We start from the raw sequence: 26,404 nt of genomic DNA on the forward strand, positions 1-26,404 counted from the left end.
AAATGTTAATTACCTCACACAGTTTCTGTGGGTCAGACAGTTGGGAGAGGCTTAGCTGGGTGGTTCTGGGGTGGGGTCTCTTGTGAGATTGCAGTCAAGATGTCGGTGGAGGACTACCGTGGTCTGAAGGCCTGACAAGCTATAGGATTGGCCTCACAGTGGCTCGCGTGTATACCTAGCAAGTTGGTGCTGGATGTTGGCTGAAAGCTTCCGTCCATTGCTGTCTGGACTTCTTCATAGGGCTGCTTGAGAGTTCTTATGACATGGCAGCCTGGCTTCTTGCAGAGGGAGAATCTAAGAGAATGCAAGACAGAAACCACAATATCTTCTAAGCAAGTCCTGAAAATCCCACACTGCCATTTCCTCAATACTCTACAGGTGCCCAGCTCAGCCCTGTTCGGTGTGAAAGAGGACTATACGAGGGTGTGAATACCAGGAGGCAAGGATCACTGGAGCCACCCCATAGGCTGGCTGTCGTAAGAACATAGGCTCTGGAATCCCAACTCCACCAGTTATATAGCTACTTGCCTTCTCTCATCTATCAAATGGGAATATCTACACAGGTGGTTGTAGGAGTAAATGTGGGAGATACAAAGCATTCAGTTCAATGCCCTGATCTTAATAAGTGCTCAATCAATTTATTAACAGAGCTGCAAGGTGCAGACTCTGAACAGTGAGGACAGGGCTGGGAACCAGGGAAGCATATCAGCCTAAAAGTCAATAGGAAGGGTAATACTTGAGTCATTCTTGCTGTGAACTCCCCTACCCCTACTTCCACACAGGCCGAATTTCTCTTCCAAGGTTAGGAAGATAATAATGGAATTATAGAGATGAAAGACACTTTGCAAATTATTTGGAGCAGGGTTTTACGGCCGCAGGTTGCAACCCTTTAGTGGGCTGTGAAATCAATTTAGAAAGCCATTCCCAGCTTGACTACTACACAAAGTACGGTCTAGGGACTATACAGTGTCATCATGGGAGCATGATAGAAACACAGAATCTCTGATCCTGCCAAGTCCTACTGAATTTAATCCACATTTTAGCATGACCCCCAAGTGGTTTGAATGCACATTAAAGTTGGAGAAGCACTAGACTGGATTTAACCAGGATAGAAAATATCAGAGCATAGTTTATGTAGTAAGGTTAGGTATTGTTTTGTAAAACTTTGATTTCGGTGAGATAATGATAGTAAACATATGATAGTAAACATCATGTGTGTATTGGTTTGCCACATACACATTGTTCCTGTGTGCTGGCGTCAGGTATTTTGAAACCCACTGACCTAGAGGCACTGGTCAGAGAGGCACGTGAGACACTCGGTATATTCCAGGGTGGTTTCTCCTACACGACCCTACCACGACAGCACTCACGACTGTTAGTGATGGCCTCATATGTCTGCTGCTTTCCTAAGCTCACAGAGGGCAGGAAGCTGGGTAGAAAGTAGAATGCCAGTGTGGTCTCTGGCCTTAGACATCCTCGAGTGTTGTTGGGACTCGAATATGGATATAGAAGCAATTAGCGAACAGAGGAAGTACTGTATATTTTATTTATTTTTTTGTATTTTACATTCTGTGGCAGGCACCATTCTAATGATTTTACAAATACTAACTTATTTAAACGTCTTAAACTCTTGGAGGCAGATATTCTTTTTGTTATTATTGTCAAATTTATTCTATTGTGGTAAGAACACCTACCATGAGGTCAATCTTCTCAACAAACTTTTAAGTGTCCAATATAGTATTGTTGACCATAGGGCAGGTGTTCTTATTCTCATCATTTTACAGAAAAGGAAACCAAGGCACCAGTAGGCTAAAGATTTCATCTGAAGCCACTTGGGTAGTTACATCCAAATGGATATTTGCTAATAAGTGTGAACTCAGAGTTGGATGGAGTGTGGGGCTTTCCACAGTGAAAAATGGTGTGTTTGGGTTAGAGTTCTGTCATCTTTGCTACAGACAGAAAACTTGGTGATACCAAGTTCCAGAGAAAATCAGCCTCTTATACTACAGTTTATTGACTGATACGGTAACATCTTCAGAGAGAAGAGAGAGGGTGCCAGGAGTTGTTTCCAAATGATTCCCCAAGAGCTAGTAATTAGACTTCCACTACATTGTAATTTTGTAATGCTGTCAACAAAAAAGGCCATAAAGTTGCAATGTAAAGGATAAAATAAGGCATTACTGAGAGCAAATGTTAACCCCAGAAGTTTGCTTTCTATAGTTTCAGGAGGATTGAATATTCTCTACATGTATACGTCAGAGTTTCCAAGGGAGTCCCAGTTTCCCCGTCCAGCAATTCATTGCTAGATTACAGGTCTACGTGTGAGTAATGAAAATATGGCCACCACATGTGTGTATGTTAGAGCTAATGATCAATACCAGTTAGTGTCTTAAGCAGAGCTCTGAATTCTTTAGCTAATAATTAACTTCACGGTTTGAACAAAGACATTAGGCTTTGAGCCGAAGGTTTCTGGATAAAGGTGTTTCCCTAGGTTGAAACCAGTAGACATAAAAATCAAGCCCGCTATGAAATCCTAACTAGCTTCATTTGTGAATGGTGAATGATGTTCTGTAATGAAGGCAGAACTTGTTAGATGAGTCATTAACTTACAAACCTATGCGTGTGTGCGTGTGTGTGTGCGCACGCATATACATGCAGGCGTATATGTATATATTGATACAAATGTATGTATGCTGACCACATATGTACATATTTATGCAGCTTTTTCATTTATTAAGGTTTACTGTATACCAGGTGCTAGGCTAAATACTTTATAGATTTTAATATATGGTATATTTAATGTGTATATGATTCACATATATGACACATATAAAATCTTATTAAAAATTTTTTTAATGTTTTCTGTGTTTATTAAAGTCTTATTAAATTTTCATAGCAATTCTGTGACATTGGTATTATTGTTATTATTACAGTTTTACAGTGAAGAATTCAGAAATGCAAAGCCTTTAAGATCTTTTCCCAAGATTGCCTAGCTAACCAGTAGCTACTAGGTGTTGTGCCTTAGACAGACGTTTTGCTTGGTGCAGGCTGTATGTAACTGGGTGTGGCCACCTGACACAGTGGAATGAATGCTGTCTTGGGAGGGAGACAGACAGGAATTGGGTCCCAGCTCCTCCACCTTCTGAGTGACCATGTCGATGTCTCAATTCTTCCATTCCTTAGGTTTTTAGATTTATGAAATTAGAGTTTCATTATACACCTTTGAGAGTTATTTACTCACTCTGTGGGGGAGATCATATGACCTCCCACATGTACCAGAAGGACTCAACATAAAGTTGGACTCATGGCTAAGATTTATTATGGTGAAAGGACACAGAGAAGGATCATCAGGGGAAAAGATTCCCTAGGTGTTGTCTGGAGAAATCCAGGTACACGTTTCCTCTGTCCTCCCTCCCACAGCTGCGCAGATCTGGCTCCTTCGTCCAGCAGGAACATGCGATAACACATGTGCAATGCCCCTGCCCTTACGGGGGGAGGGAGGGGAGCCCACTTGAGACTCAAGTACAAGGTTTTTGTTGGGGGCTGCCCATGGAGGTGCGCTCTGCCTGCTTGGCCAGGCACAACTACCCGAATCCCAGACTCTCAGAAGGAAAGCACGTGTTCGCCATTAATCACAGCGTTTGTACAAACAATCTAGGCAGGCTGGTATAGCAGCATGCAGTGCTCCAGGTGGGTAAAGTCCCTTATCAGTCAGTAACTTAGGGAACCTTCCAAAAGCCAAGTTCCCAGATGTGAGCCACAGGTCACGCCCACCAGTGAGCCCTTCCGGATCAAAGTTGCCGTGGTAACCCCTGCACAGAGGTGCCGTGAGAATTCAATTATAGCAGCTGGCAAAGCTTTCCAAACAGCACCTACTTCTCATGGCCCCCATGCCAACTATTGTACGTGATCTGATCAACCATAAATAACAGTTAAAATTTACAGAGCCCCTACCATGTGCCAGCCTCTGTTCTAGTCACTCTACTTATTGAGTCATTTATTCCTCTCCATAGCCCTGTTAGGTATCATGATTATTCCCATCTTAAAGATGAGATTAAATAACTTGCTGAAGACAAGAGTTGGTAAATGATGAATTCAAGATTCAAATCCAGGCAATCTGGCTCTTACCACTAAAGACGACTGGGCCCTAATTATAAGCTCCATAAGATTAGAAAAAAATTCCCCAACTTTTATTGCATCAGCTCATACCACCTGGCAGATGCTGTAACCATAAAAATGGGTGGCTGATAACATATACGAGTCCCTGTCCCCAAAAAATGACCAGGCATCTTGAGATTTTGTGTAACCTGTGCAAATGCGGTGAACACATTTCTTTACTCATATAAAGTATCTCCCTCCACCGCTCTAGCTGCTCTCCAGCTATCTTTTCCTTACATGGAGGGAGACAGAAACCAGATAATCACGTGGGTAAATTGCTCACAGCTGCAGCAGCTGACCCTGGATAATTAGGCTACCGCTGCTCTGTCCAGGCGTATAATTTCCTCTTTTAAAGATTTAGTCAGTGCACTCCAACAATTTCAACACTTCATCAAGCCTTCTTTCTTTTTCTTTTGTTTTAAGCATATATTTATATAACATTTTGCAAGTCCCAAAGCGGTTTTATGTATATTATCTTTTTAATCCTCCCAGCTGCTTGGGGGATAGTTGAGATTATCCCCTTCTCCAGTGCAAGACGGTAGCTGGGACATTCGCTCTGACAGCCATGAAGAGAGAACTTGGGATCCGCCACAGGAAGCTAGATGCCAGATCAAGACAGGAATTAACCCCATCTTTCCAGTAATTAAAATCACTGAGAGGGTTCATCCTAAGCCTGGAATAGTCTGGCCAAAGAATGAATGAGAGAGAGAGAGAGAGAGAGAGATGGGAGGAAAGAAGAAAGGAAGAAAAACAGCCCTGATGATTGAGGCTGGAGGCAAGATTATGACTTGCCCAAGACTGAGGGATACTGCAGAAAAGAAAGTATTCTGACAGTTGTTAAAACAGTAAGGAAGACTTGCCCTAAGACTATTGCAGTAAGGGGAGGGAGATGGAGCTCAACTCTGAATACAACAAGGACACGTGGGGATTTGTAGCCATGGAACAGGGTGAGGGGGTCAGGGGATAGAAATGTATTAATAAGAGGCACCAAGGGTAGGGGAATTCCTGCTAAACCAATGTAAGAGAATTCTTTTGAAAGGTAGGCCAAGGACTTATACATCAAAGACGGAGGATGAGAAACTTGGTCAAATATTAAGGGTAATTGGGTATGGAGTTGGGGGCAGTTCTCACTAAACTGACTTGGCAGGATTCTTTGCTAAGACTGGGCTAGCTGAGCAAGCCAAAGACAGGGTGGGGGGCCAAGTTCAGGCCTAATCAAAAAGAGGGTTCAGGGGAACCTGGCTATAAAGTCAGAACAAGGAGACAGTGTCTTTCAGTGGCAACCTACCCTTGCCGGCCTACCCTCCTTTCCTGTCCACCAAGACTGTCCTACTCACGTTCTGTTACTTTTTTCTTTTGGTAACTTCTTGCCACCAACAAATGAAGATTTTTCTATTACAGATGGTACCCATCAATATCTTCATCTTTCTTTACCCTTAACTAGAATGTAAGTGCTTTGAGGGCAGAGAATTTGTTTTCTCTCTCTCTCTGTATCCCCAGTGGCTTGGCATTTGTATATTAACTGTTCAGTAAAAAATGTGTTCAATGAATGGATGACAGTAATGACCACATATTGAGGCCTTGCCATTTGCCAGGCCCAAGGCTGAGCGTTTGTACCAGCTAGAGTTCTTTGAATATAAGCAGCCCCGGTCATCATTTGCTTTAAACATATGGCAGAGCTAGCCGACAATTAAAGGAAACATTGAAAAACCAGATGCCTGAAGAACTAGAGCAGTTCCTGGGGATCCAGGTGCCAGGAACCTGTGACTAAAGGGGCCATGCCTTCCAGACACGTACAGCCAGGGAGTCTGCTCAGTGCTCAACTCTAGAGAGATTCTGATTGGCTGAACCTAGGTCATATGCCCACCCAAGATGGACAGACCCTTTTGACTGACAGACTCACCAGGTAGGGGAGGGCCACTGTTCACCCAAAAAAAAAAAAAAAAAAAAAAAAAAGTTGAAAGTTCTGTTACCACAGGGAAATGAGTGCTAAGGCAGGCAAAAGTGCTAGACAGGCTGTTTACCGCTGTTAGTTCATTTACTCCTTCCTCCCCAAATCAATGCACTTGGTATTGTTGTCCCTGTTGTTTTAGATGACAGTGTTTCAGCATTTGCAGCTAGTATAAACATTTGCTCCTAAATAACAAACTCTGAACAGAAAAAAATAATAATAATACTCGGGGAGAATATTTTCTCAATCTACTTTCAATAGTTATTTCAAGGGTCATCTTTATCAACAGCCACAATCTAATAAAATTGTTTTGCTTTCTCAATTTGGAATTTGGGGTAATTATCCCACTGTGCCTTCTGATATGCTTTAACTCTGTTTTACTTTCTATTATAGCTGAATCCAAAGCAAGAAAAATGTACACAGCCAGAATGTTGTTGCAATGCAAACATGAAGGAGCAAGGTTGCTTGGTAAAGTCAAGGGCTAATGCATTGGCACACATTACAGTGTTGATTTTGGTTAAAGGAAAACAGGTGTGTCACCAAGCCGAGACTTAACTATTAGAAAGTATGAAGGGAATGAGAGATACCTTATCTCATGTAATCTTCCAAAAGAGTGCAATGCATAAGGAACAGAGAGCTTTTGTGAACAGTGTCGTAACTGCAAATATTTCTGTCTTTAGTTGACATTAGTATAACTTTTCAGGTCCTTGTCAGGTCCACTAGCTACAGACAGTGTTTGGCTTTGAAGCCTGTCGTCCTACCAACTCCTACCTCGCTCCTGATAGCTCGTTGTCTGGTATCCCGGCCTTACATAGTCCTCAGTTTACCCAGGTGCAACATTTTTCTAATAGAATGAGGAAGCCTTAAAGTACAACAACACATATGGAAATTATGCAATCTTGTATTCAGTACTACTCAGCTAGGTGTTAATGCGGTAATTTAAGGACTTCTCTGGGTTTCAGTGGTCATTTTTAGTGGGATGTGTAGGCCAGGGCTGCAGGTTTATTAGCAACACTATTAGAAACACATATCAGGGTGGAATGGACAGTTTAGGATTCTGGTCATGATATGCTCCTCCCCTCAGGAGGAGGTCAGGAAGAACTGTGGTGTGAAGTCCTGGCTACCGATGGTCATGAGCTTGACCGTGGCTCTCAAGGCAGAGTGGAGAAGGGGTGGGACAAAAAGTTAAGAGGCTTTCCTTTCAGGAATAAAATGCCTCCATTCTCTTTTCCATTGCAGTCCATTTTTCTAGCTCTGCCTCTGTGTCAATCTTTTTTTTTTTTTTTTTTTTTTTATTCGACAGAGACAGCCAGCGAGAGAGGGAACACAAGCAGGGGGAGTGGGAGAGGAAGAAGCAGGCTCATAGAGGAGGAGCCTGATGTGGGGCTCGATCCCATAACGCCGGGATCACGCCCTGAGCCGAAGGCAGACGCTTAACTGCTGTGCCACCCAGGCGCCCCTGCCTCTGTGTCAATCTTGAGTGAGTTTCTTGTGTCATTCCCTCGTAGCTGGGAGACTGGGATGTTTGTGCAAGGGTTCATGTCTGGGACCCAAATTCTCCTTGGGCTCTCCTCTAATTCTTATAGGATTATTCTCACAGCATGTCATCCTTGCTGCTGTCCTGCAGTTTTTCATGGTTATTCCTCTAGAAAATCCCCAACTAGCCACTCCTGGCTTGAGATCCTTAACCACTCATGCTCACGGTAAGTCAGTTTCTCTTCGCTGACACTCCCCTCTCAGACGGTATGTCTGGATTGTCTTTTTGTGTTTGGGCCTCCAGCTCCTCCTCCAGCCCCCTTCTCCCTTCTTCTGCCATGAATTGCTAAACAAGCTAAAGCATATTTGTATTGGGAGTGATTGCCAGGTGTGAAACTGCCCATATGTCAACTCTGATCAGTGTGACTATGCAATGGTATTAAGTTAAAACTTAAGAAAGAAATACACACTCACACACACATGCACACACACACACACATCCAGATTACAATTGAAAAAATGTGTTTATTAATGTTCATAACCAAACTTAATCTAATTTGGAGAGTAATGTTTTTGTACAATTATGCATTTAAGTTATTTTGAAACTGACATAAAATTTTAAAGGCTCTAACACTTTAGCTTTTTTCTAAAAAGCTCCCTTTCACTTTCTTCTCTGTCCCAGTGATAACATTGGACCCAGTGAGAAGCCCACCCCCCTCCTCTCTCTTTCTGTCCAAGGAAGGCCTGCATATTGGGGTCTATATTCTCTCCATTTTATTGTAACCACACCTTTGGCTCCCGCACGGGTTTCAGTCTGATTGGAAATTACCAAAGCCACCACGCCCAGGGAGAAGGGGTAGGTGTTGGTGTTGCCCACTGGCTCGTTCTTATATCTCTAAAGTCTTCTTCGACAGTTGCTGAGAGCATAATCTCAAGCAGGGATTCCTATCAAGTGGGAACATAATATGCTTCCACCTCAAAATGAGGAAAATAGGATGGGCGACATAGCATGGGGGGCGGGAAAAGGGACTACAGTAATAAGACCCTCGATCACGCAGCTGTCAGAAGCTTGGGATAAGAGTGCTTTTCTGAACTTGTTTGGTGGTTAGCTGGTCTGTTCCTATGGGATATCAATCTCTACTCTAGACTGGTACCATTTCCCATAGAAACATGATGTGAGCCACAAATGCAATCCATTGATGTACTTTTAAAATTTCTAAGAGACACAATAAAAACAGTAGAAGCAGGTGAAGTTAATCTCAATAATACATTCTAACTCACCATCTCCAAAATATCATTTCAGAATATAGTCCACATGACAGATACCAATCAGCTATTTTATGTTCTTATTTTTCTTACTCAATCTTTTAAAGTTCAGTGCAGGGACTCCTGGGTGACTCAGCCGATTAGGCATCCAACTCTTGATCTCAGCTCAGGTGTTGATCTCAGGGTCATGAGTTCAAGCCCCCTATTGGGATCCATGCCCAGCGTGGAGCCTACTTTAAAAAAAAATAATAATAGGGGCACCTGGGTGGCACAGCGGTTAAGCGTCTGCCTTCAGCTCAGGGCGTGATCCCAGCGTTCTGGGATCGAGCCCCACATCAGGCTCCTCCGCTGTGAGCCTGCTTCTTCCTCTCCCACTCCCCCTGCTTGTGTTCCCTCTCTCGCTGGCTGTCTCTATCTCTGTCAAATAAATAAATAAAAATAAATAGATAGATAGATAAATAAATAAATAAATTAATTAATTAATTAATTAAAACCCAGAGCTCATCTCAGTTCGGACTCTGACACATTTTAAGTGCTTGGCAGCCCCATGTGTCCTGTGGCTGCCGTTCTAGAAGCTGAGCTCTAGACCTTTTTGAATCCAGCACAGGGTAGGGTGGAATCCTGGTGAGTGTGTATGTCATTTTTCAGCCCCTCATCTCAGACATCTTGGTGGTTAAATTCCCAAATGTTTGTGTCAAAGAAGCACCTTGTTATCTATATTTTGCAGTGCCTGTTTGGACAACCCCATAGAGCTGGTTGCCAGCCACACAAGTTTCTGGAATGGCGACAATAATTCTCTCTTCCCCAGCACACTGATTTCACAATCGTATTTTCTTTCTCCTCTGTTTTTTAAATATTCCCTTTGATTTTTAAATATTTCCACGAGTCAGAAATTGTGGAATGCCATCACTTAGGCTGGTTTTGACCTTAGTGGTTTCCTCTTTGCTCAGAAAGGGCTTATCCAGTATCTAACCCAAAGTTCAGGAGCACTTTCTTAAACTTCTGCTCTTCATTGTGGCCTCCTTTGGATTTTTGCTGGCAGCAGGACAATATTACTAACGGTGCATTGCCATTATTGTGACGTATCTTTCAGATATCTGTGGAACCCTCTGTTTGTTAATTTCACTTGCACTGGATAAAAGAGGAGGTTATTGTCATTTCTTCTCCGCAGATGTAAAAATTGAGGCCCAAGGACTGTCCAGTTCCGTCCCAGGGGCATCAGAGCCGAGTGGCTAGGAGGCATATCTTCTGCCTGCATGACTTTATGTCTAATCCCTCTTGACTTCCAGTCAAGCAGTTTGTTGCAAGGTGTGGGCTACAAATACACAGAAAGCATTTGTTTTTTAAGCTTTTGATTTCATGTCTCCAGACCTGCATTTGGAACAATATCAGGATTGTGTTTTGGTACAAATAACAGAAAATGTAGTAATGATGGCTGGAACAAAGAGGTCCCTCTGCCTCGGGCAGGGAGCTGTTCGGCCGGCAGTTGGGGGTGTGGGTGTCGGGGGGAATCCCCAGCTGCTAAGAGTGGATAAGGCCCCGTCTATTTCTGCTCGGCTATTCCTAGAGTTCTCCAGGCCTCGTGTCTGCACTGTGGGTGGGAAGAAGATGGAAAGGCAGAGAGGTGTCACCTAGCAAGACTTCGCTTTTTATTTAGGAAAGGTTGCCTCTTCCTGAGAGTTACACCTACATCACGTGGGTCAGAACTATGTCACGTGGTCACCCCTTGGCAGAAGGCGATCAGTGTATCGAATGCTTTTAGCCAGGTACACTTCTTCCCTGGGCAAATAATAAAGGAGGAAGAAAGAGACAGTGGGTTTTGAACAAGCAGGTAGCATTGTCATCCACAAGGACAAATGTCTTTATCATTAAGTAACTATGGGAACTACCCGTGAAACCGGGCTTCCAAGGGATAGTTTTCTTCTTGTGTCCACGCACGGAGGTCCTTGTAGCTCTAAGTGAGATTTGAAATAGCTGGGGGTACTGATGTCAATGTCTTAGTTTTAACCACTGCACCATGGTTATCTTAACATTAGGGGGTGCTGGGGTAGACAGATGCTGTCTGTACTATCTTTACTGCTTTTCTGTAAATCTAAAATGATTTCAAAATATAAAGCTTCTTTTTTAAAAAGTAGGCAAGATTTTTCCTGTATCTGTCTTCCTTTTTAAAGAAAAGGTGAGTACAGATATAAATGATACAGAAAATAGATGAAGACCGTTTTTTTTTTAAACTGCTAAATCTCACCACCAATTTCTTACTTTTTGAACATCCACTTCTTCCTACTTCTGCGGTTCCACACTCTCAGTCTCATAAGGAACACCTGATACATTACTCGACAGTAAAGGACCAGCAGATTCTGTGGTAACCTTTCTGGAAAGAGTTAGAAAATGCCATCGGGGAATAAGGCTTTGGTGGGTGTTCACACCCCATGTTTCTTGGATAGGGTTTTATTCTGGTACCTTCAACATCCCACTGGATGCTTTTCTCTGTGTTGTTGGCCTTGCTGATTTGATCTGGCTTAGGCTGGTTGCCCCTTTGTCTTCCAGACTACCTAGAGTTGCTTCCAGATGCTTCCCCTACGTAGGCGAAGTCTGCAGAGGCTTGTACCTTGGAAAGGTATCTTTCAGGCACTGACAGCCTGGGCCCTCAAGGAAACCCACACATGGACAACATCAGTGGGGTGTCCCTGGCCCAGAAACTGTAACAGGCCTTTTATCTATGTCATTCTGTTGTTTCTTCAGCTCATTTTCCAGATGAATACAACTGGAGCTCAGGGCAGTTAAGTAACTTAGTAAAGACCAGGCATCCAGCATGGGACAAAACATGAGTATCAAAGATGAATCATCTTTGAAGATTCTGGCAGTATTTTCTCAGGCTGAGTGTAATGGATAGTGGAAAAAATTGTCTGTATTATTTGGACAAATACAATGCAGTTCATCATTTAAAAAAAAAAAAAGAGTGAAGCTGGCGTTCAGCCCAGGGCCATCTGAGACCAGACCAATGTTTTCTACGTCATCATTCTGTCCTTTCGATGAGCAGTTCCAAGGTAATAAACATTCTGGCCTGGTGAAGAGTTTTGTGGAAAATGTGCCCATCCAACTGCCTTCTGTAAACTAGAGATAAGAATACAAGAGGGATAAGCTGGGTTTTTTGGTGTTTGTAAGCTCATTTACCTCCTCATTGGCATTATTACATTTCTGGATGGGAGAAAGTCTGGAGAGGAGATTAAGGGATGTGGTTCCAGAGTTAATCTGTCAGTGTTTCTGGCTTCGTCCTTCCAGTGAATAACTATGGGACCTTGGGCAAGTTTACTTTGTATAATCCTGTTTTCTCGTCTGTAAAATGGGAATAATTCTACTGGCTGTCTCTTAGTGCTCCTATGAGAACTCAATGATATAATCATGCCTGTGCTCGGCAGAGGGCCTGCCTGGCACCGAGTATCGCTCAATAAATGTTAGCCATTGTTACTTTCATTATTGTTATCATCAACATTCTCAGCATCAGATGCCTTGGTGGGTAGAGCTCAATATAAATTCGATGGCCTCATGCATGCTGGTCTTACACAGTATCTTATCCATACTGTGCGCTGAATGTATCCATGTTAAATAAATCCACACTGAGGGGTTTTAATTAGGCCTTTTAATTATGCCAACAATTCCAAAAGATCTAGAACAGAGTCTCAAAATTTGTTCGTTGCATTGTGTATGTGAAGTATTCCATTTCCTGGACAAAATAAATTTTTTCTTAGACCTTTGTGCGTATGGTATGATTTAGTCTCTGAAAAACATACCCTTTGTTTTGAGTTTTATCTCTAGCAATGAAGGTTCCAGTCTTTGGAACTCGCCCAGCTATTATTTAATGATGCATAGAGAAGAAGAAAACATCATTTGACCTACGTACCGTCTGTTTATTCCCTTTACATTTCTGGCAATAAGACACAGAAGCTGCAGAGACCTACACAATCACGATTTCATGTTTTGATTTTCTTCTTTTCTGCTGTCTTTACCAGATTACTTTCATCTTTCTTCCTTGTCTCTCTCCCATCTTCTCTCCTCCAATCAGTTAAGTTAGCGTAATTGGGTTCTAACTTTGCGAATGTGAAGTGTTTTGTTTTAGTAATATCAGTTAATAGGACTTTATACCCTAAAACCAATTTCCGTTTTCATATCCTCTTCTTAATGTTGTCAGTGCTCAGGATGTAATTATTTCAGTTCTCTGACTCACTGTTGTTATTGCTGTTTGAAGAGTTTTGTATCCCAAGCACCTAGCTCTGTCCTTACCTGGCATAGCACTTAAACACAATTGCTCAATGTTCTTGAATCAAGGACTTTTGCTGCTTTAGGAAACAGCACTCTTTCAACTTCTGCATTCCTTTAGGATGGTTTGAGATGGGTAATTATGGCCTTAAGTATAGCTCAGATTGAAAAAAAAACAGCTTTAATCTTCTGTTGTAGTTAGTTCTCAATGCATGTTTTCCACCAAACACATGATTAAAAAGCATGATATGAATGAATATTTTTTAGCCTTGACAGTTTTTTAAATCTGCAGCCTACTAAGTGACATGAGTTGCTTGGACTCTGAAGGACGGTGACAGCAGGAGCAGGGAGGCCAGAGTGCAGAGCCTTTGCTGGACGTGTGAGACCACAGAAAGCTTTGGACTTATTGGCAGAGAAGGTGCAGCATTTTCCTATGCAGAATTTATTTGCCTTTTAGAAACCCGAAGTCTAAGGACTAGATCTGCCACCTGTTTCGCCTTGAGGCTTGTCAGTACTCTTAGGCAAAGTCTGCAGGTGCTAAGTGTCCTTTTATGAGGAGGTACAGGGATTAGTAGATGAGAAAGCAAGGGAGAGGAAATGGAGTGAGAAGTAGGGTGGAGTGACAGCCTTGATGGCCCAGAATGATCCTTCACCCACCCTGGCGCCCTGGGGGAAGCAGTGAGCCACACCCACCTCTGTTGCGGAGGACGGTGATGAAGAGGGTGCTAATCATGACAGCCAGCGAGGGTGTCCTCTCTTAAAGGTGACCTGGAAGACATTTTAGCTTTGGCCCCAGTTTGCATGTGTAGTATGGTGCCCCCCCACCTCATCCTTGCTGATCGTTCTTCTTCACTGTAATAGCCATTATCCTCCCTCTTGCCCCCGTCTTTCACTCTGCTAAGTTACGTATTTGATCCCAGATCCAAGACCGTCCTTTAACAAAGTTTGATGGGGGCATCTGGGTGGCTCTGTCGGTTAAGTGGCTGACTCTTGATATGGGCTCAGTCATGATCTCGGGGTCCTGGGATCAAGCCCCCTGCCCCAATTGGGGGGCTCTGTGCTCAGCGGGGAGTCTGCTTGAGATTCTCTCTCTCCCTCCCTCTGCTTCCCCTCCTCCCCCACCCGAACTCTATCAAAAAAATAAATAAATCTTTAAAAAATTAAAAAATAAATAAAAAATTAAAAGATCTGATGAGATGCCACCCAGAGAGCAGTTGGTGACTGCACATGCTCTCCCCCCAACTCCCTCCCACCCCCCCTTATCACACTGCTGGATTCAGTTGGCTTACTTCACGATGGCTCTTGTGTTATGCCATTTGCCAGCAAACATTTCAAGGATGAACAAAAGTATGTGACCTTCCTCCCTCCAACTAGATAAGTAGCTTAAAATGTTTTTTATATTCAGCTGAATTTGTAGGTTTCAAGATGATAGATTCTTATATTCATCTTTAGATTACATGTGTCAGTGGCGTAGAAGCCAATTTCCCCTTATAGATAATCACTTTGTAAGGTCTCTTTCTGTTGCTAAAGCCATCCTAATAACTTATAAGAGAAAAATGTAGCCACATTGTCCACAAAAAGAAGAATATATGAATGTCACTTTATTATTTTGGTAGACTACATGACATTTCTCTCATGCTTTCTGAAAAGTAAAGGCATGCAGTGAATTAGGATCTCTTTTCTTTTACCAAGTATCAACAACATTGTGAGCCTAGTGCTTCTAGAACCCCCACTTTCCTAAGCAACTAGATCCTCTTGTATTTATATGGCTTCAGCTTTCTGGCTGTGTCTGCTTTTCCTCTTATTTTATGTCTGATTTAATACCAAGCCAAGTCAAGTCCCTTGGGACTGCCACCCATCTGAAAAGGAAGTCTTCATAAGTCCCAGAAATTATAAATTGAATGGATAAATAATTATCACTTTTTTTTAAAAAGATTTGATTTATTTGTTTGACAGAGAGACAGCCAGCGAGAGAGGGAACACAAGCAGGGGGAGTGGGAGAGGAAGAAGCAGGCTCCTAGCAGAGAAGCCTGATGTGGGGCTCGATCCCAGAACGCCAGGATCACGCCCTGAGCCGAAGGCAGACGCTTAACCGCTGTGCCACCCAGGCGCCCCTAATTATCACTTTTCAATGACAGCTGTAATTGAAACTAGAAAACTAGCAAACCAGATATTGAATGTCAGCTTTGCATATTCTCTTATTTTTTCCTGGTTAGAGGTTCATATTCTCAAGGAGCTAAGAATGAAATTTGTCAAATTGTTTATGTCACAACATTTACTTTAAATAAAAGTTCTGTATAGTGTTGGGATCTGAGAAGTAAAGAATTGGAAAAACCTCAAGATTTAGAGCCATAATCACCATCCCCCAAAAGATTTTTCCTTCCTTCTCTTTAATTTCCACCCCCCCCCCAGAGTTTAGGTTATTTCTTCTGTGTTTACCAAAGAGTAAGTCGCCTATGTGGTGAATGGCTTTTGTATTTAATATAGTGAATGTCTTAAAAGTGTAGGAAGAATCAACTCCTTATCTGGAATAAAAACTATATGTCATTTAGCCATTGCTTATTTCTTAGGACTCTACATGTGTAATTTATGGCTATAAAAATGGCTTTCTTAATCTAGTTACTTCCTTAAACATCCTGTGTCTTAACTGACTCCTTTATTTCTTGCTCTCCTCAGACTCCTGAGGTTTAGCTGTCTTCCACTGGGACACTTGCCAAACTTGACCTGGATATCTGGTTAAGATTTCATATTTTTCATGAATGAAAACGTGGCAGAACTGTGTGTGGTAGATGCCAAATATTCTTTGAAAGAAGGGCAGAAGAGACAGAAGAGATAGGTTCTGTGCAGGAACTTCAATGACCGAGGCTCAGGTCAGTCTTTAGGAGTCTAAGAGCAAGAAGACTTAAACCACTCCATTTCGGATGACATTCCAAATCCCTCACGTCCATTATCCTATTTCTCCTTCACAGCAAAGCCGTGCAAAGGTAAAAGTTGAGTAAGTTGCCCAAAGCACTCTGCTAGTCAGGTGGGCAGAACTGGCATCAAAACTGAGGTCAGCTAACTCTAGTACCTTTGCTTTTTATTGAGTAATACTAGTTTCTAAAAGTTATTGAGCCTACGAGAGTGTTTAATGAAGTCCCAACTTAATTGTTTTGTTCTTCTCTGAAGCAATGTCTCTTTTAGCAGACTTTGGTCTCGATGAGTTTGAAAGGAAGAGCAGAGGAGGTGTCATATTCCAGTCACCATGCTAAGATAGACAGCTGGGCTGGCGTGCGACGCTTAGTAGGTGCTCACATTGTTGGATAAATGAATAGATGCTGTGAGTGACTGATTGATGCTATGATACGCTGTCTATCCGCACTCTTGAAGCTTTTGTGCCTGCAGTTATCTGTGTTACACCTGAGGCTGTGCTCGCAGACAAAGCAAATGCATGAAACTCAGTGTTCGTGTCATTAACCTTTTCATGGGAGAGAGAGAAAACAGAACCCTTTAAAGGCAAAATAATTCGTTGAAAACAATGCAGGTGACACATGCAATTGTCACTTTTCTATTCTGAGGGGAGAATTGGACTCCATCTGTTCCAGCCGCACAGCTGGGGGATGATCACGTGGAGACATTCGTTTTCACAGAGTGCGGCTGCTCCTGAGGCACTAAAATCCAAATAAGCCCTTGAACATTGAAGTGGAGCATTAAATATAGTGTGTCATAAGATTGGATTCCCATGAGCCAAACGGCATCATCATCAGTACGTGATGGTAATTGTAAACATAACCACCGCGGTTGTAAAATAATAAAGGTGTAATTTTTCGAGTTCTTACAATCCACTTGGCATTATGCTCATCAGGTGTGGTCTTCTATCTCATCCAGTTTTTGTTTTCCCTGCTTCGGTCACATTTAAGGTCATTTGCCCTATTGGAGAGGGAATATGACGAATAAGGACTATTTGAATTTAACCCCTTCATCTTATCTCAGATGCCAAATTTACCCTCTGAGCTGTAGGTGGCGGAGAGCTGGGGAGGTGGAGACTGGAGCATGGGTATGACTTCCACTCTAGGTCTTGGTATTTAAAGCCTGAGGAGATTAAATTGGTAGTCAAATTTCCGCTTCAATTAAAAATACTTTTTAAAGTATTTTTAGCCAATCTGGAATTTGTTTGAATTTAGAGTGTTTTTCTGGATTTATTTATACCAGAGCCAATGTTTTGTATAATTCACAGTCCAAATAGAAAGCAGTAGATATTAATAAATGTATACAGAACTGTATATTTTCAGGTTGCAATTTAAGATTCAACTTGAAGATTTAAAAATTTCAATAAACTCAGATAAGTTTGCCAGAAATAAATAACTTCTCTACAAAATTTTATTATAGTATTATTGAATGTAGTGATATAGTAAATTTATATAAAAATTTGACTATCCTCAAAAGAACCACTATTTGTAGATATCGTATTAAAGTATAATTGGCTCATCTCTTGGTCCAGGATGCATTCAGCATCTCCTGAATCCAAGAATGCTTTATTTACTAAGAACGTTGCAGAACTACCACTGAATGAAGTATATTTGTCTTTGTGGCCAACATCATTCATTTAGCTAAAGTGGCTAGTTTGTCACCATTTAAAGACAGTGAAACACCCATATGAATCGTTAAGTTAAAAGTTGGCAGGGGGACCCTCTTAATAGGGACCCACCTTTCTGAGACTTGAATAGTCATGTAACCAGAATTACTCACAGCAAATGTGCATGATAAATACAGCTATAACCCTAGATTGCATTTGTCAGTGTTGAGCCAGCGCGGATGTGATGCTATTTGCGAAATACCTAGAGAGGCTGCTGTACTGGTTACCATTACTGATAAATGAGTTAATATGATTCTCAGTGGGTTGTGTTAGTTTATTTTCCTAGTGATTTACAGAATTTTAAATTTCACATTTCAAAAAAAATTGCCAAGAATGAGTACTTAAAACCCTTTTATCTCTTTTTACCATCATTTCATAAATTGTAGGACAAAAAAATGTACACAGCATGTAGTCAACCTAAGTCAATAAATGTGAGTTGAATAAATGGATGGATGAATGGACAAGAAAGTTGTGATGGTATCATTTCAGAATAAAGGAAAGGCTTTAAATGGAACACATTTAGTTTTAGGAAAGACAAATGCATTGTCCTTAATGTTCCAATTTCCCGTGGCCCACTAACCTCTTCATGACATACCACAAACCCACACCCTGGTTTAGGGAGAACTGTTGTATAGACTAGCCACTAAATAGTTTGAAGTTAGCTGTCTTCTGGACATGTTGCTTATCTGACTACCCATGATAGGCTATTCACTGCCAGTCTTTTACTGAGCACATACTCTGAGCCAAACACATGGTAGTCTAGGATTTCAGGTTGCCAGAATGATTAAGACACAGTCTGGGCCCTCAAGCAGAGTGACTTGGTTGGAAGAAAGAGATGGGCTCCCTCCCCCCACCAAAACAAACAAACAAACAAACAAACACATGATATGTGGTCTCTGTATTATTTTTTCAGCTCTCTGTGAGTCTATATTTATTTCAAAATCAGAAGTTTAAAAATGAATGGAGGTATGGATATGAGACTAGCACTTTGCTGGGCACTGGGACACATGACTACATGAAGCCGTGATCACTGTCCCAGAGAGCCTAGAGTTGAGTGGACAAGGCTGAGAATTGAACGGGCAATGTGGGCACAGTGTGGTAAGTGCTCAGCGGGAGGTTGCATAGGGCTCGGACAACACGAGGAAGAGTATGACTTTAGATCAGAGGTGAGGTCAGGCCAAGCTCCCCCAGAGGAATTGGTTAGCAAATTTTTAAAGTGCATGGCACGTGGAAAGAATTTGGGACGGTGTGTGGACTACAAGGTCATGTGGCATCTAGAGAATTACACTCTTTCCGAAGACTTTTGCCCCTGTTGGATGGAGTCTTCTGGCTGCGGTGCGCCGTGGCCAGGACACCAGGCATACTGGTCTGTTGTTTCTCCTTCCCAGTGTCCAACAAGCACCCGTTCGTGGACAGCAACCTTCTCTACCAGTTCAGAATGAACTTCCGGCGGAGGCGCAGACTGATGGAGCTGCTCAATGAAAAATCGCCCTCCTCTCAGGAAACTCACGACAGCCCCTTCTGCCTGAGGAAGCAGAGCCATGACAATCGGAAATCTACCAGTTTTATGTCCGGTATGTCAGTTTCATTGTGCATGCGACCACGTGCATTTGTCTTTTGAGAACTAGTATAGTAGTAACTCCCCTTTGGGAATGCTGTTCTCCAGCAGCTTTTTATTTGTTCATAATCGAGAAGTATGAAAAAAAAAAAAAAACCAAAGTCCATTTCGATGTCGTGAAGACTGTTTTATTAAATTACGTATTTGTGTGATAGAAGGCTTCTTAAGCTCTCACTCTACCTTATTTACTTTTCATTTATAAATGATTCTTACATATCATTAATGACCCAGTGTTCCAAATCACAGCACCAAAAAGCTGTATGTTTTAATGGTGAATAAAGACTTTTGAGGGCATATTCAAGTAAAAGGCAACTGATTGTCAATCCGTCACAAAGGTGTGACGCAGAACAAAACAAAACAGTGAAAAGCAAGCAGAGGAGCTCATAAAGCCTAGGATGTCTCACGGAAGGTCAAACAGTCCTATATTTACAGTGACGCCTGCCAGAAATGATGCCGACAGGTGTCCACAAAGATAACCCAGCTCATCCAGAAAATTTAACTTGATGTGCTCTTCCACGGAAGAAGCAGAGGTGCTTAAAGGCGTATCTTCAAACCCTCTGAAAACTTGGCATGGATTGACCCAAGAAACTGGTTGGCCTAAGGTTTAGACAGTCTGGGCTTCACCTGCAACTCGGCACAGTGAAAATGTGTGTCTTGGTTATTTCCGGCAGGTGGCGGTGAGGACACTTGCAGCTACATTGAGACCCCTCTGTGCCCCTGGCCCTGAGCTAAGCTTGCTTGCATGAGTTTTCCTCTTGAATTCTCACTATATCCTAAAATGAAGGACTTTTCTTGTCCCCATTTTATGGGTGGACAAGCTGAGGCATGGACCAGTGGAGGGGATCCCCCAAGGTTACACAGCCAGAAAGGGGTGGACGGAGCTGGATCTCACACCAGTTCTGTGTTAACTCTAGTGCTTCTGTTATGCCGTCTCCGCCCCAATCACTCTCTCCCAGCCTCTGCAGAGAGGGCTAGGATGGAAGAAAGAATGAGAAGCAAGAGCCCCTCAGGAAAAGTGAGCACTAGCAGCCCTTTGGGAGCCCAGTCTGTGCTCAGACGCACCCCAGTCATGTGTCCCCTCGGGCTGCAGCCTTCTGTAAACGCAGGGTAACTGTTCCCCTTCTTCCTAGCACTAAGGTTTGCCTGTTTCTTGTGAGCCCGGTAGACCCGAAAAGTGACAATGATGGGAAGGAGGACAGAGGGGCTGTGGTCACCATAAAAGCCAGCAAATGCTGTGCTTCCCATGTTCCAGGCACTGAGCAGGGACTCTCCACGGCTCCTGTCATTTGACCATACACCTTCCTCTCTCCTCTCCCTGGTGGAGAGCCACTCACTCTATGGCAAAGAGAACCAGATCAGAGCCTAAACTGCTGCCGCACATACGCTTTCAGAGCTAAACATGTGGTATTGTGTTTTAATCTCCTTCCACGGCTCTGGTTGATTAAATCAGGAGGTGTTTATTATTACTGTCAATCCATTTTGTGTCTAGCCAGCAGTTAATTTACATCCTTCCAGGGACTGCTCAGCATGGGCTCAGTCGTTCTTGAAATAACATTTTATGTGCCTGAGTACATGTCTGGGATGCAGATTCTCCTTGGGCTCTCCTACAATTCTTATAGGATTATTCTCACAGCATGTCATCCTTGCTGCTGGCCTACAGTCTTTCATGGTTATTCCTCTAGAAAGTCCCCTCCTTGTGCCAGTTTTGTGAGATTGCATTATTCCCACTTCACAGCTGGGGAAGTTGAGGCTCTGAGAACCAAAACAAGTGGCCCCAGGTTATGCTACCAGTGAGTGTCAGGGTACACTTCAAATTCTTGCTTTTCTTTTTCTTTCTTTCGTTCTTTCGTTCTTTCTTTTAGGTTTTTTTTATTTATCTGAGAGAGAGTGTGAGCGATATCATGAGCAGAGGGCAAGGGTAGAGGGAGAAGCCGACTCCCCGCTGAGCAGGGAGCCCCATGCGGGACTCGATCCCAGGACTCTGGGATCATGACCCGAGCTAAAGGCAGACGCTTCAGTGACTGAGCCGCCCAGGTGCCCAGATTCTGGCGTTTCTGACTCCCAGGCCAGGGTGCCCGTTCCTGGCCTGCGTTACTCGCCCGGCTGCATCTGGCGGCCGCGAGCCCGCGTGCTCTAGGGACCTGCGGCCGGCGCGCTCACGACCGTGTGTTTCCGGCCCGCGCAGTCAGCCCCAGCAAGGAGATCAAGATCGTGTCCGCCGTGCGGAGGAGCAGCATGAGCAGCTGCGGCAGCAGCGGCTACTTCAGCAGCAGCCCCACGCTCAGCAGCAGCCCCCCGGTGCTCTGCAATCCCAAGTCCGGTGAGTGGCCGAAAGGCAGCCCCCTTTCTGGTGGTGACGGTGGGGGGCGGGGCAGAGGTGCAGGCGGGGTCCCCAGGGCCGCACATTCTCGGATGGGGAGACTCCTGTGTGGGAATCTCGTTACAGCGTGCTCTTGGGGCCAACGCACGTCCAATGGAAGGGAAGCGTGTAGGTTTGCACAGAGGGAGAATCAGGCTGCCCCATGGACTCCTAGGGGAGCTCTGGAGTTGGGATGGCCCTTCAGAGTTGTCCCGGCTTGGGGACTCCTAGGGGAGCTCTGGAGTTGGGATGGCCCTTCAGAGTTGCCCCGGCTTCAGAGTTGTCCCGGCTTGGGGTGAGGCCTTTCAGCCCTCATGGTGACCAGTCATTAGATGCTGGCTGTCCCTGGGAGGAGGTCATGACTTTGGGCAAGGCAGCTCTTTTCAGAGGTGGTTCCAAAGACAGTTGAAGATATCAGCAGTCCCGGCAGCTGGGAGAAGCCCCACAGTCCTAAAGAGGATTTGAGCAGATGCAAAGGTCTTTTGGGTCCCAGCACCCCCAAAGAAGAGGCACGGATCTGTGCAAACCCAGCTCTCTCTGAAAATGACTCTTGGTGCCTAGCAGTTTCAAATCCTACTCATCGGCCTCCATAGTCTTTATATTCCAGAAGAAGAAGTCTAGGCACAAAGACTGTTGATGAGTTTGTGGTTAGAAACAGTTCTTCCTTGACCCAATCAGCTCGTCAGCCCACAGGATCCTGTAATGCACGGATACCACCTGCTTCTAGCTGCCCCTTACCCACCTCTCTCCCAGGATTAAATCGGTGGTCCATCATGCTGATAATCACTGCCTTGAAAACACCTTCAACTCCCTCTGTTTCATGCCCTGTCCACCCTTAGTCCAGTATGTCACCTTCAGGGAAGGGACTGTGTTCGTTAGGCTCATCACCACATTTGGGGATACGAAGATGGAAGGTCATGACCCCTTCCCTCAGTGAACATATCATCTCTCTGCCGGGGGGAAACACATGTTAGTGAGACTAAGGACAAATAGATGTTGTTCAAAGGGCTTCAGGAGAAAACTGTTATCTGAAGCTGTTATCTAGGCGAGAGGATATTTTACTTAATCTGACAATTTTTTTGCTACCTTCTGGAGGCTTAGCTGGAAGAATAAAATCTTAACCTGCAGCACGTGAATGAAGAAACTGGCTTCCACACTCATTCTGTCTGGAAAATCGTTGAGCCCCCATTTGGAACCAGGCTTTTCAATTAATGGAACACTGCTGATAAGGTAGAATGAGAAAGAAGAACTGTATTCTTAGAAATAGGCTTTTTGAAGCCCCTGGTCGAAATCTGACAGGTTGACCTGAAGTTAGAAACAGAAGAGTTCAGAAGATGTGAACAGACACTTTTCCAATGAAGACATACAAATGGCTAACAGACACATGAAAAAATGTTCAAAATCATTAGCCATCAGGGAAATTCAAATCAAAACCACACTAAGATACCACCTTACGCCAGTTAGAATGGCAAAAATTGACAAGGCAAGAAACAATTGTTGGAGAGGATGTGGAGAAAGGGGATCCCTCCTACATTGTTGGTGGGAATGCAAGTTGGTACAGCCACTGTGGAAATCAGTGTGGAGGTCCCTTAAAAAGTTAAAAATTGAGCTACCCTATGATCCAACCATTGCACTACTGGGTATTTACCCCAAAGATACAGACGTAGTGCAGAGAAGGGCCATATGCACCCCAATGTTCATAGCAGCATTGTCCACAATAGCTAAATCATGGAAGGAACCGAGATGCCCTTCAACAGATGACTGGATTAAGAAGTTGTGGTCCATATATACAATGGAATATTACTCATCCATCAAAAAGAACGATTTCTCAACATTTGCTGCAACATGGACGGCACTGGAGGAGATAACGCTGAGTGAAATAAGTCAAGCAGAGAAAGACAATTATCATATGGTTTCTCTCATCTATGGAACATAAGAACTAGGAAAATGGGTAGGAGGAGAAAGGGATAAAGAAAGGGGGGGTCATCAGAAGGGGGAATGAAGCATGAGAGACTATGGACTCTGAGAAACAAACCGCGGGCTTCAGAGGGGAGGGGGATGGGGGAATGGAATAGGCTTGTGATGGGTAGTAAGGAGGGCACGTATTGCATGGTACACTGGGTGTTATACGCAATTAATGAATCATTGAACTTTACCTCAAAAACCAGGGATGTACTGTATGGTGACTAACATAATATAATAAAAAAATATTAAAAAAAAAAAGAAACAGAAGAGTTCGGTTTCAGGAAGGGGTCAGCCATGCTAAAGCCATTTTTCTTGCTTTCGATTGCATACAATGGGAGAGTGAGAACAAAGTGTTAATTTCTTAAATGAACTGCACATCCGCCGTTCCTGAGGTGGGTTTGCATTGCTTCCTCTTTCTCCTTGCCCCTTAGCTCAAAGGGAAAAGTTTGCTGATAAGCAGGCAGCAAAGGAAGGTCAGGTTGCCTTTTTTGGGTCTCAATTGTGGTTGTCTGAATCGTGGTTCGTAAGTCCTACATCTTACCCGTATTCTGACAAGCTTCTCCCTCACTCTTGGGAGGGTTCCCAGGGTGTGATTTTTTTTTTCTCAAGCAGATAAGTAGGCCTTCACAGTAAGGTATTTAAAATTAATCATTAGATTTACATATGCATGTATTTTTTTTTTTTTTTTTTAGTACTGTGTATAAATGCCCTAAGCCAGACCAGGGGAAAAAAAAAAAGCTACCAGATATTACCATGATTGGTGTCCTTGTGATGAGTTAATACCTTCTGAAAGACAAAAAAAGAGAGAGCTAAAGGATAATTCCATGGGATTCAAGATTTCTATATTTTTCAACAGAACAAAGAGAACATGTATTAAAATAAATATTTTAATTTATAATTTATTTTATTTTATTAGCATGGTGGTCAAATATTACTGTACGGTGTGATTCAAAACCATGAGGAGCTATCATCTTACACCTGTTAGAATGGCTATTGTCAAAAAGACCAAAAATAATAAGTGTTGGCAAGGTTGGGGAGGAAAGGGATCCCCGGTGCACTGTTGGTGGGAGTGTAAATTGGTGTAGCCACTGTGGAAAATGGTGTGTGGGGGGGTCCTCGAAAAACTGAAAATAGAACTCTCATATAATCCAGCAATTCCACTTCTGGGTATTTATGCAAAGGGAGGAAAACACAAGCTTGAATTGTTCTCCACACCCCCATGTTGGTCAGCATTCTTTACAATAGCCAAGACTTGGAAACAACCTAAGGGTCCATGGATAGATGAATGGATAAAGAAGATGAGGTATATATACACAACAGAATATCATTCAGCCATTAAAAAAAAAAAGGAAATCCTTCCATTTGCAACAACATGGATGGATTTTGAGGGCATTATGCCATGTGAAGTAATTCAAACAGAAAGACAAATATGGGGTCTCACTTATATGTGGAATGAAAAGGGAATGAAAACCCAAACTCATATATACAGGGATCAGATTGGTTGGTGTCAGAGGAATGGGTGAAGAGGTCAAACAGTACAAATTTCCCATTATTAAATAAATAAGTCCCGACAGTGTTATATACCGCATGGTCACTGTAGTTATAATACTGTATTGTATATTTCTTTAAGATTTGTTTATTTATTTTGGTGTTATACCTTATTTATTTATTTATTTAAATCCAATTAGCCAAGGTAGAGTACATCATTGGTTTTTGATATAATGTTCAATGACTGATCAGTTCAGTATACTACCCAGTGCTCACGTATTGTGTATTTCGAAGTTGCTAAGAAAATAAATCTTTTTTTTTTTAAGACTTTTATTTATTTATTTGACAGAGACAGCCAGAGAGGGAACACAAGCAGGGGGAGTGGGAGAGGAAGAAGCAGGCTCCTAGCAGAGGAGCCTGATGTGGGGCTCGATCCCATAATGTCGGAATCACGCCTTGAGCCAAAGGCAGACGCTTAACCGCTGTGCCACCCAGGCGCCCCAAGAAAATAAATCTTAAAAGGTCTTATCACAAGAAAAAAAAAGTTGTAACTATGTGAGTTAATAGGGTGTTAACTGGACTTATTGTGGTGATCATTTGCCAATATATATATATATATAGAACCATTATGCTGTAGCCTGACACTAATATAATTTTGTATGTCAATTGTATCCCAATAAAAAGAAAGAGAATGTGTATTAAAAGAAGTGGTCAGTATCATTGTTAAATATTACAGTACAATGTGCTTTCTATATCCAAATTCATACACCCAGAAGCAGTTATGGGGAGGAGGGAAGGAATTGTCTGATAGGGAATTAAAAGGGCTCAGTCCTCAACCATGTACCTCTTCTCTTACCCCCTGTTCATCTGAGAGGTTCTTTTCTTGATTGATATTCCATCTACTCCTTCTTTTGGGGGAAACATAAATTCATGTTCCCTTTTATGAGCTTTCTGAAAGCAGAAGTCATCATCCCAGCCACTTGTCATCTCAACGAGAAGCACTTCATTGCCTTTAACAGAGAGGGGGTCTGTTAGGGCCAAGTTACCTGGTGGGTCATCGAGGTCTTACCCCATGCTGCCTTTTCTTTCTCTGCTTCACCCTTGTACCAGAACTGGCCTCTGACCTCTGAATGCTGCCAGCAAAGGGAATTGAAGGCTGGCACTTTGCCAGGTTAGGGGCCTGGCCTTGGCCCCTCACGTTTCTTTGTGATACCCAAGTTCATGATCTCTATCTGACTGGGTTAGGAGGCT

General features: G+C 43.0%; 1 protein-coding gene across 4 annotated transcripts in view; it reads left to right on the plus strand.

The window, feature by feature from the left end:
• The window catches only part of DEPTOR (DEP domain containing MTOR interacting protein), a 136,064-nt gene that overhangs the window by 71,940 nt on the left and 37,720 nt on the right, over positions 1–26,404 (plus strand). For 3 of the 4 annotated variants that reach the window (XR_003315012.4, XM_026495508.4, XM_044382623.3), the window contains exons 5-6: positions 19,112–19,297; positions 21,527–21,661. Coding sequence is in view for 3 of the 4 variants with exons in the window: in XM_026495508.4 (XP_026351293.1) it covers positions 19,112–19,297; positions 21,527–21,661 (321 nt within the window). In the remaining variant the exon portion in view is untranslated. Of the gene's footprint in view, positions 1–19,111; positions 19,298–21,526; positions 25,758–26,404 lie in introns of those variants that run through there. The other variant, XM_057307851.1, reaches the window with a different exon arrangement.

Source organism: Ursus arctos, unplaced genomic scaffold (assembly GCF_023065955.2).
Source record: "Ursus arctos isolate Adak ecotype North America unplaced genomic scaffold, UrsArc2.0 scaffold_6, whole genome shotgun sequence".
Lineage (NCBI taxonomy): Eukaryota > Metazoa > Chordata > Mammalia > Carnivora > Ursidae > Ursus > Ursus arctos.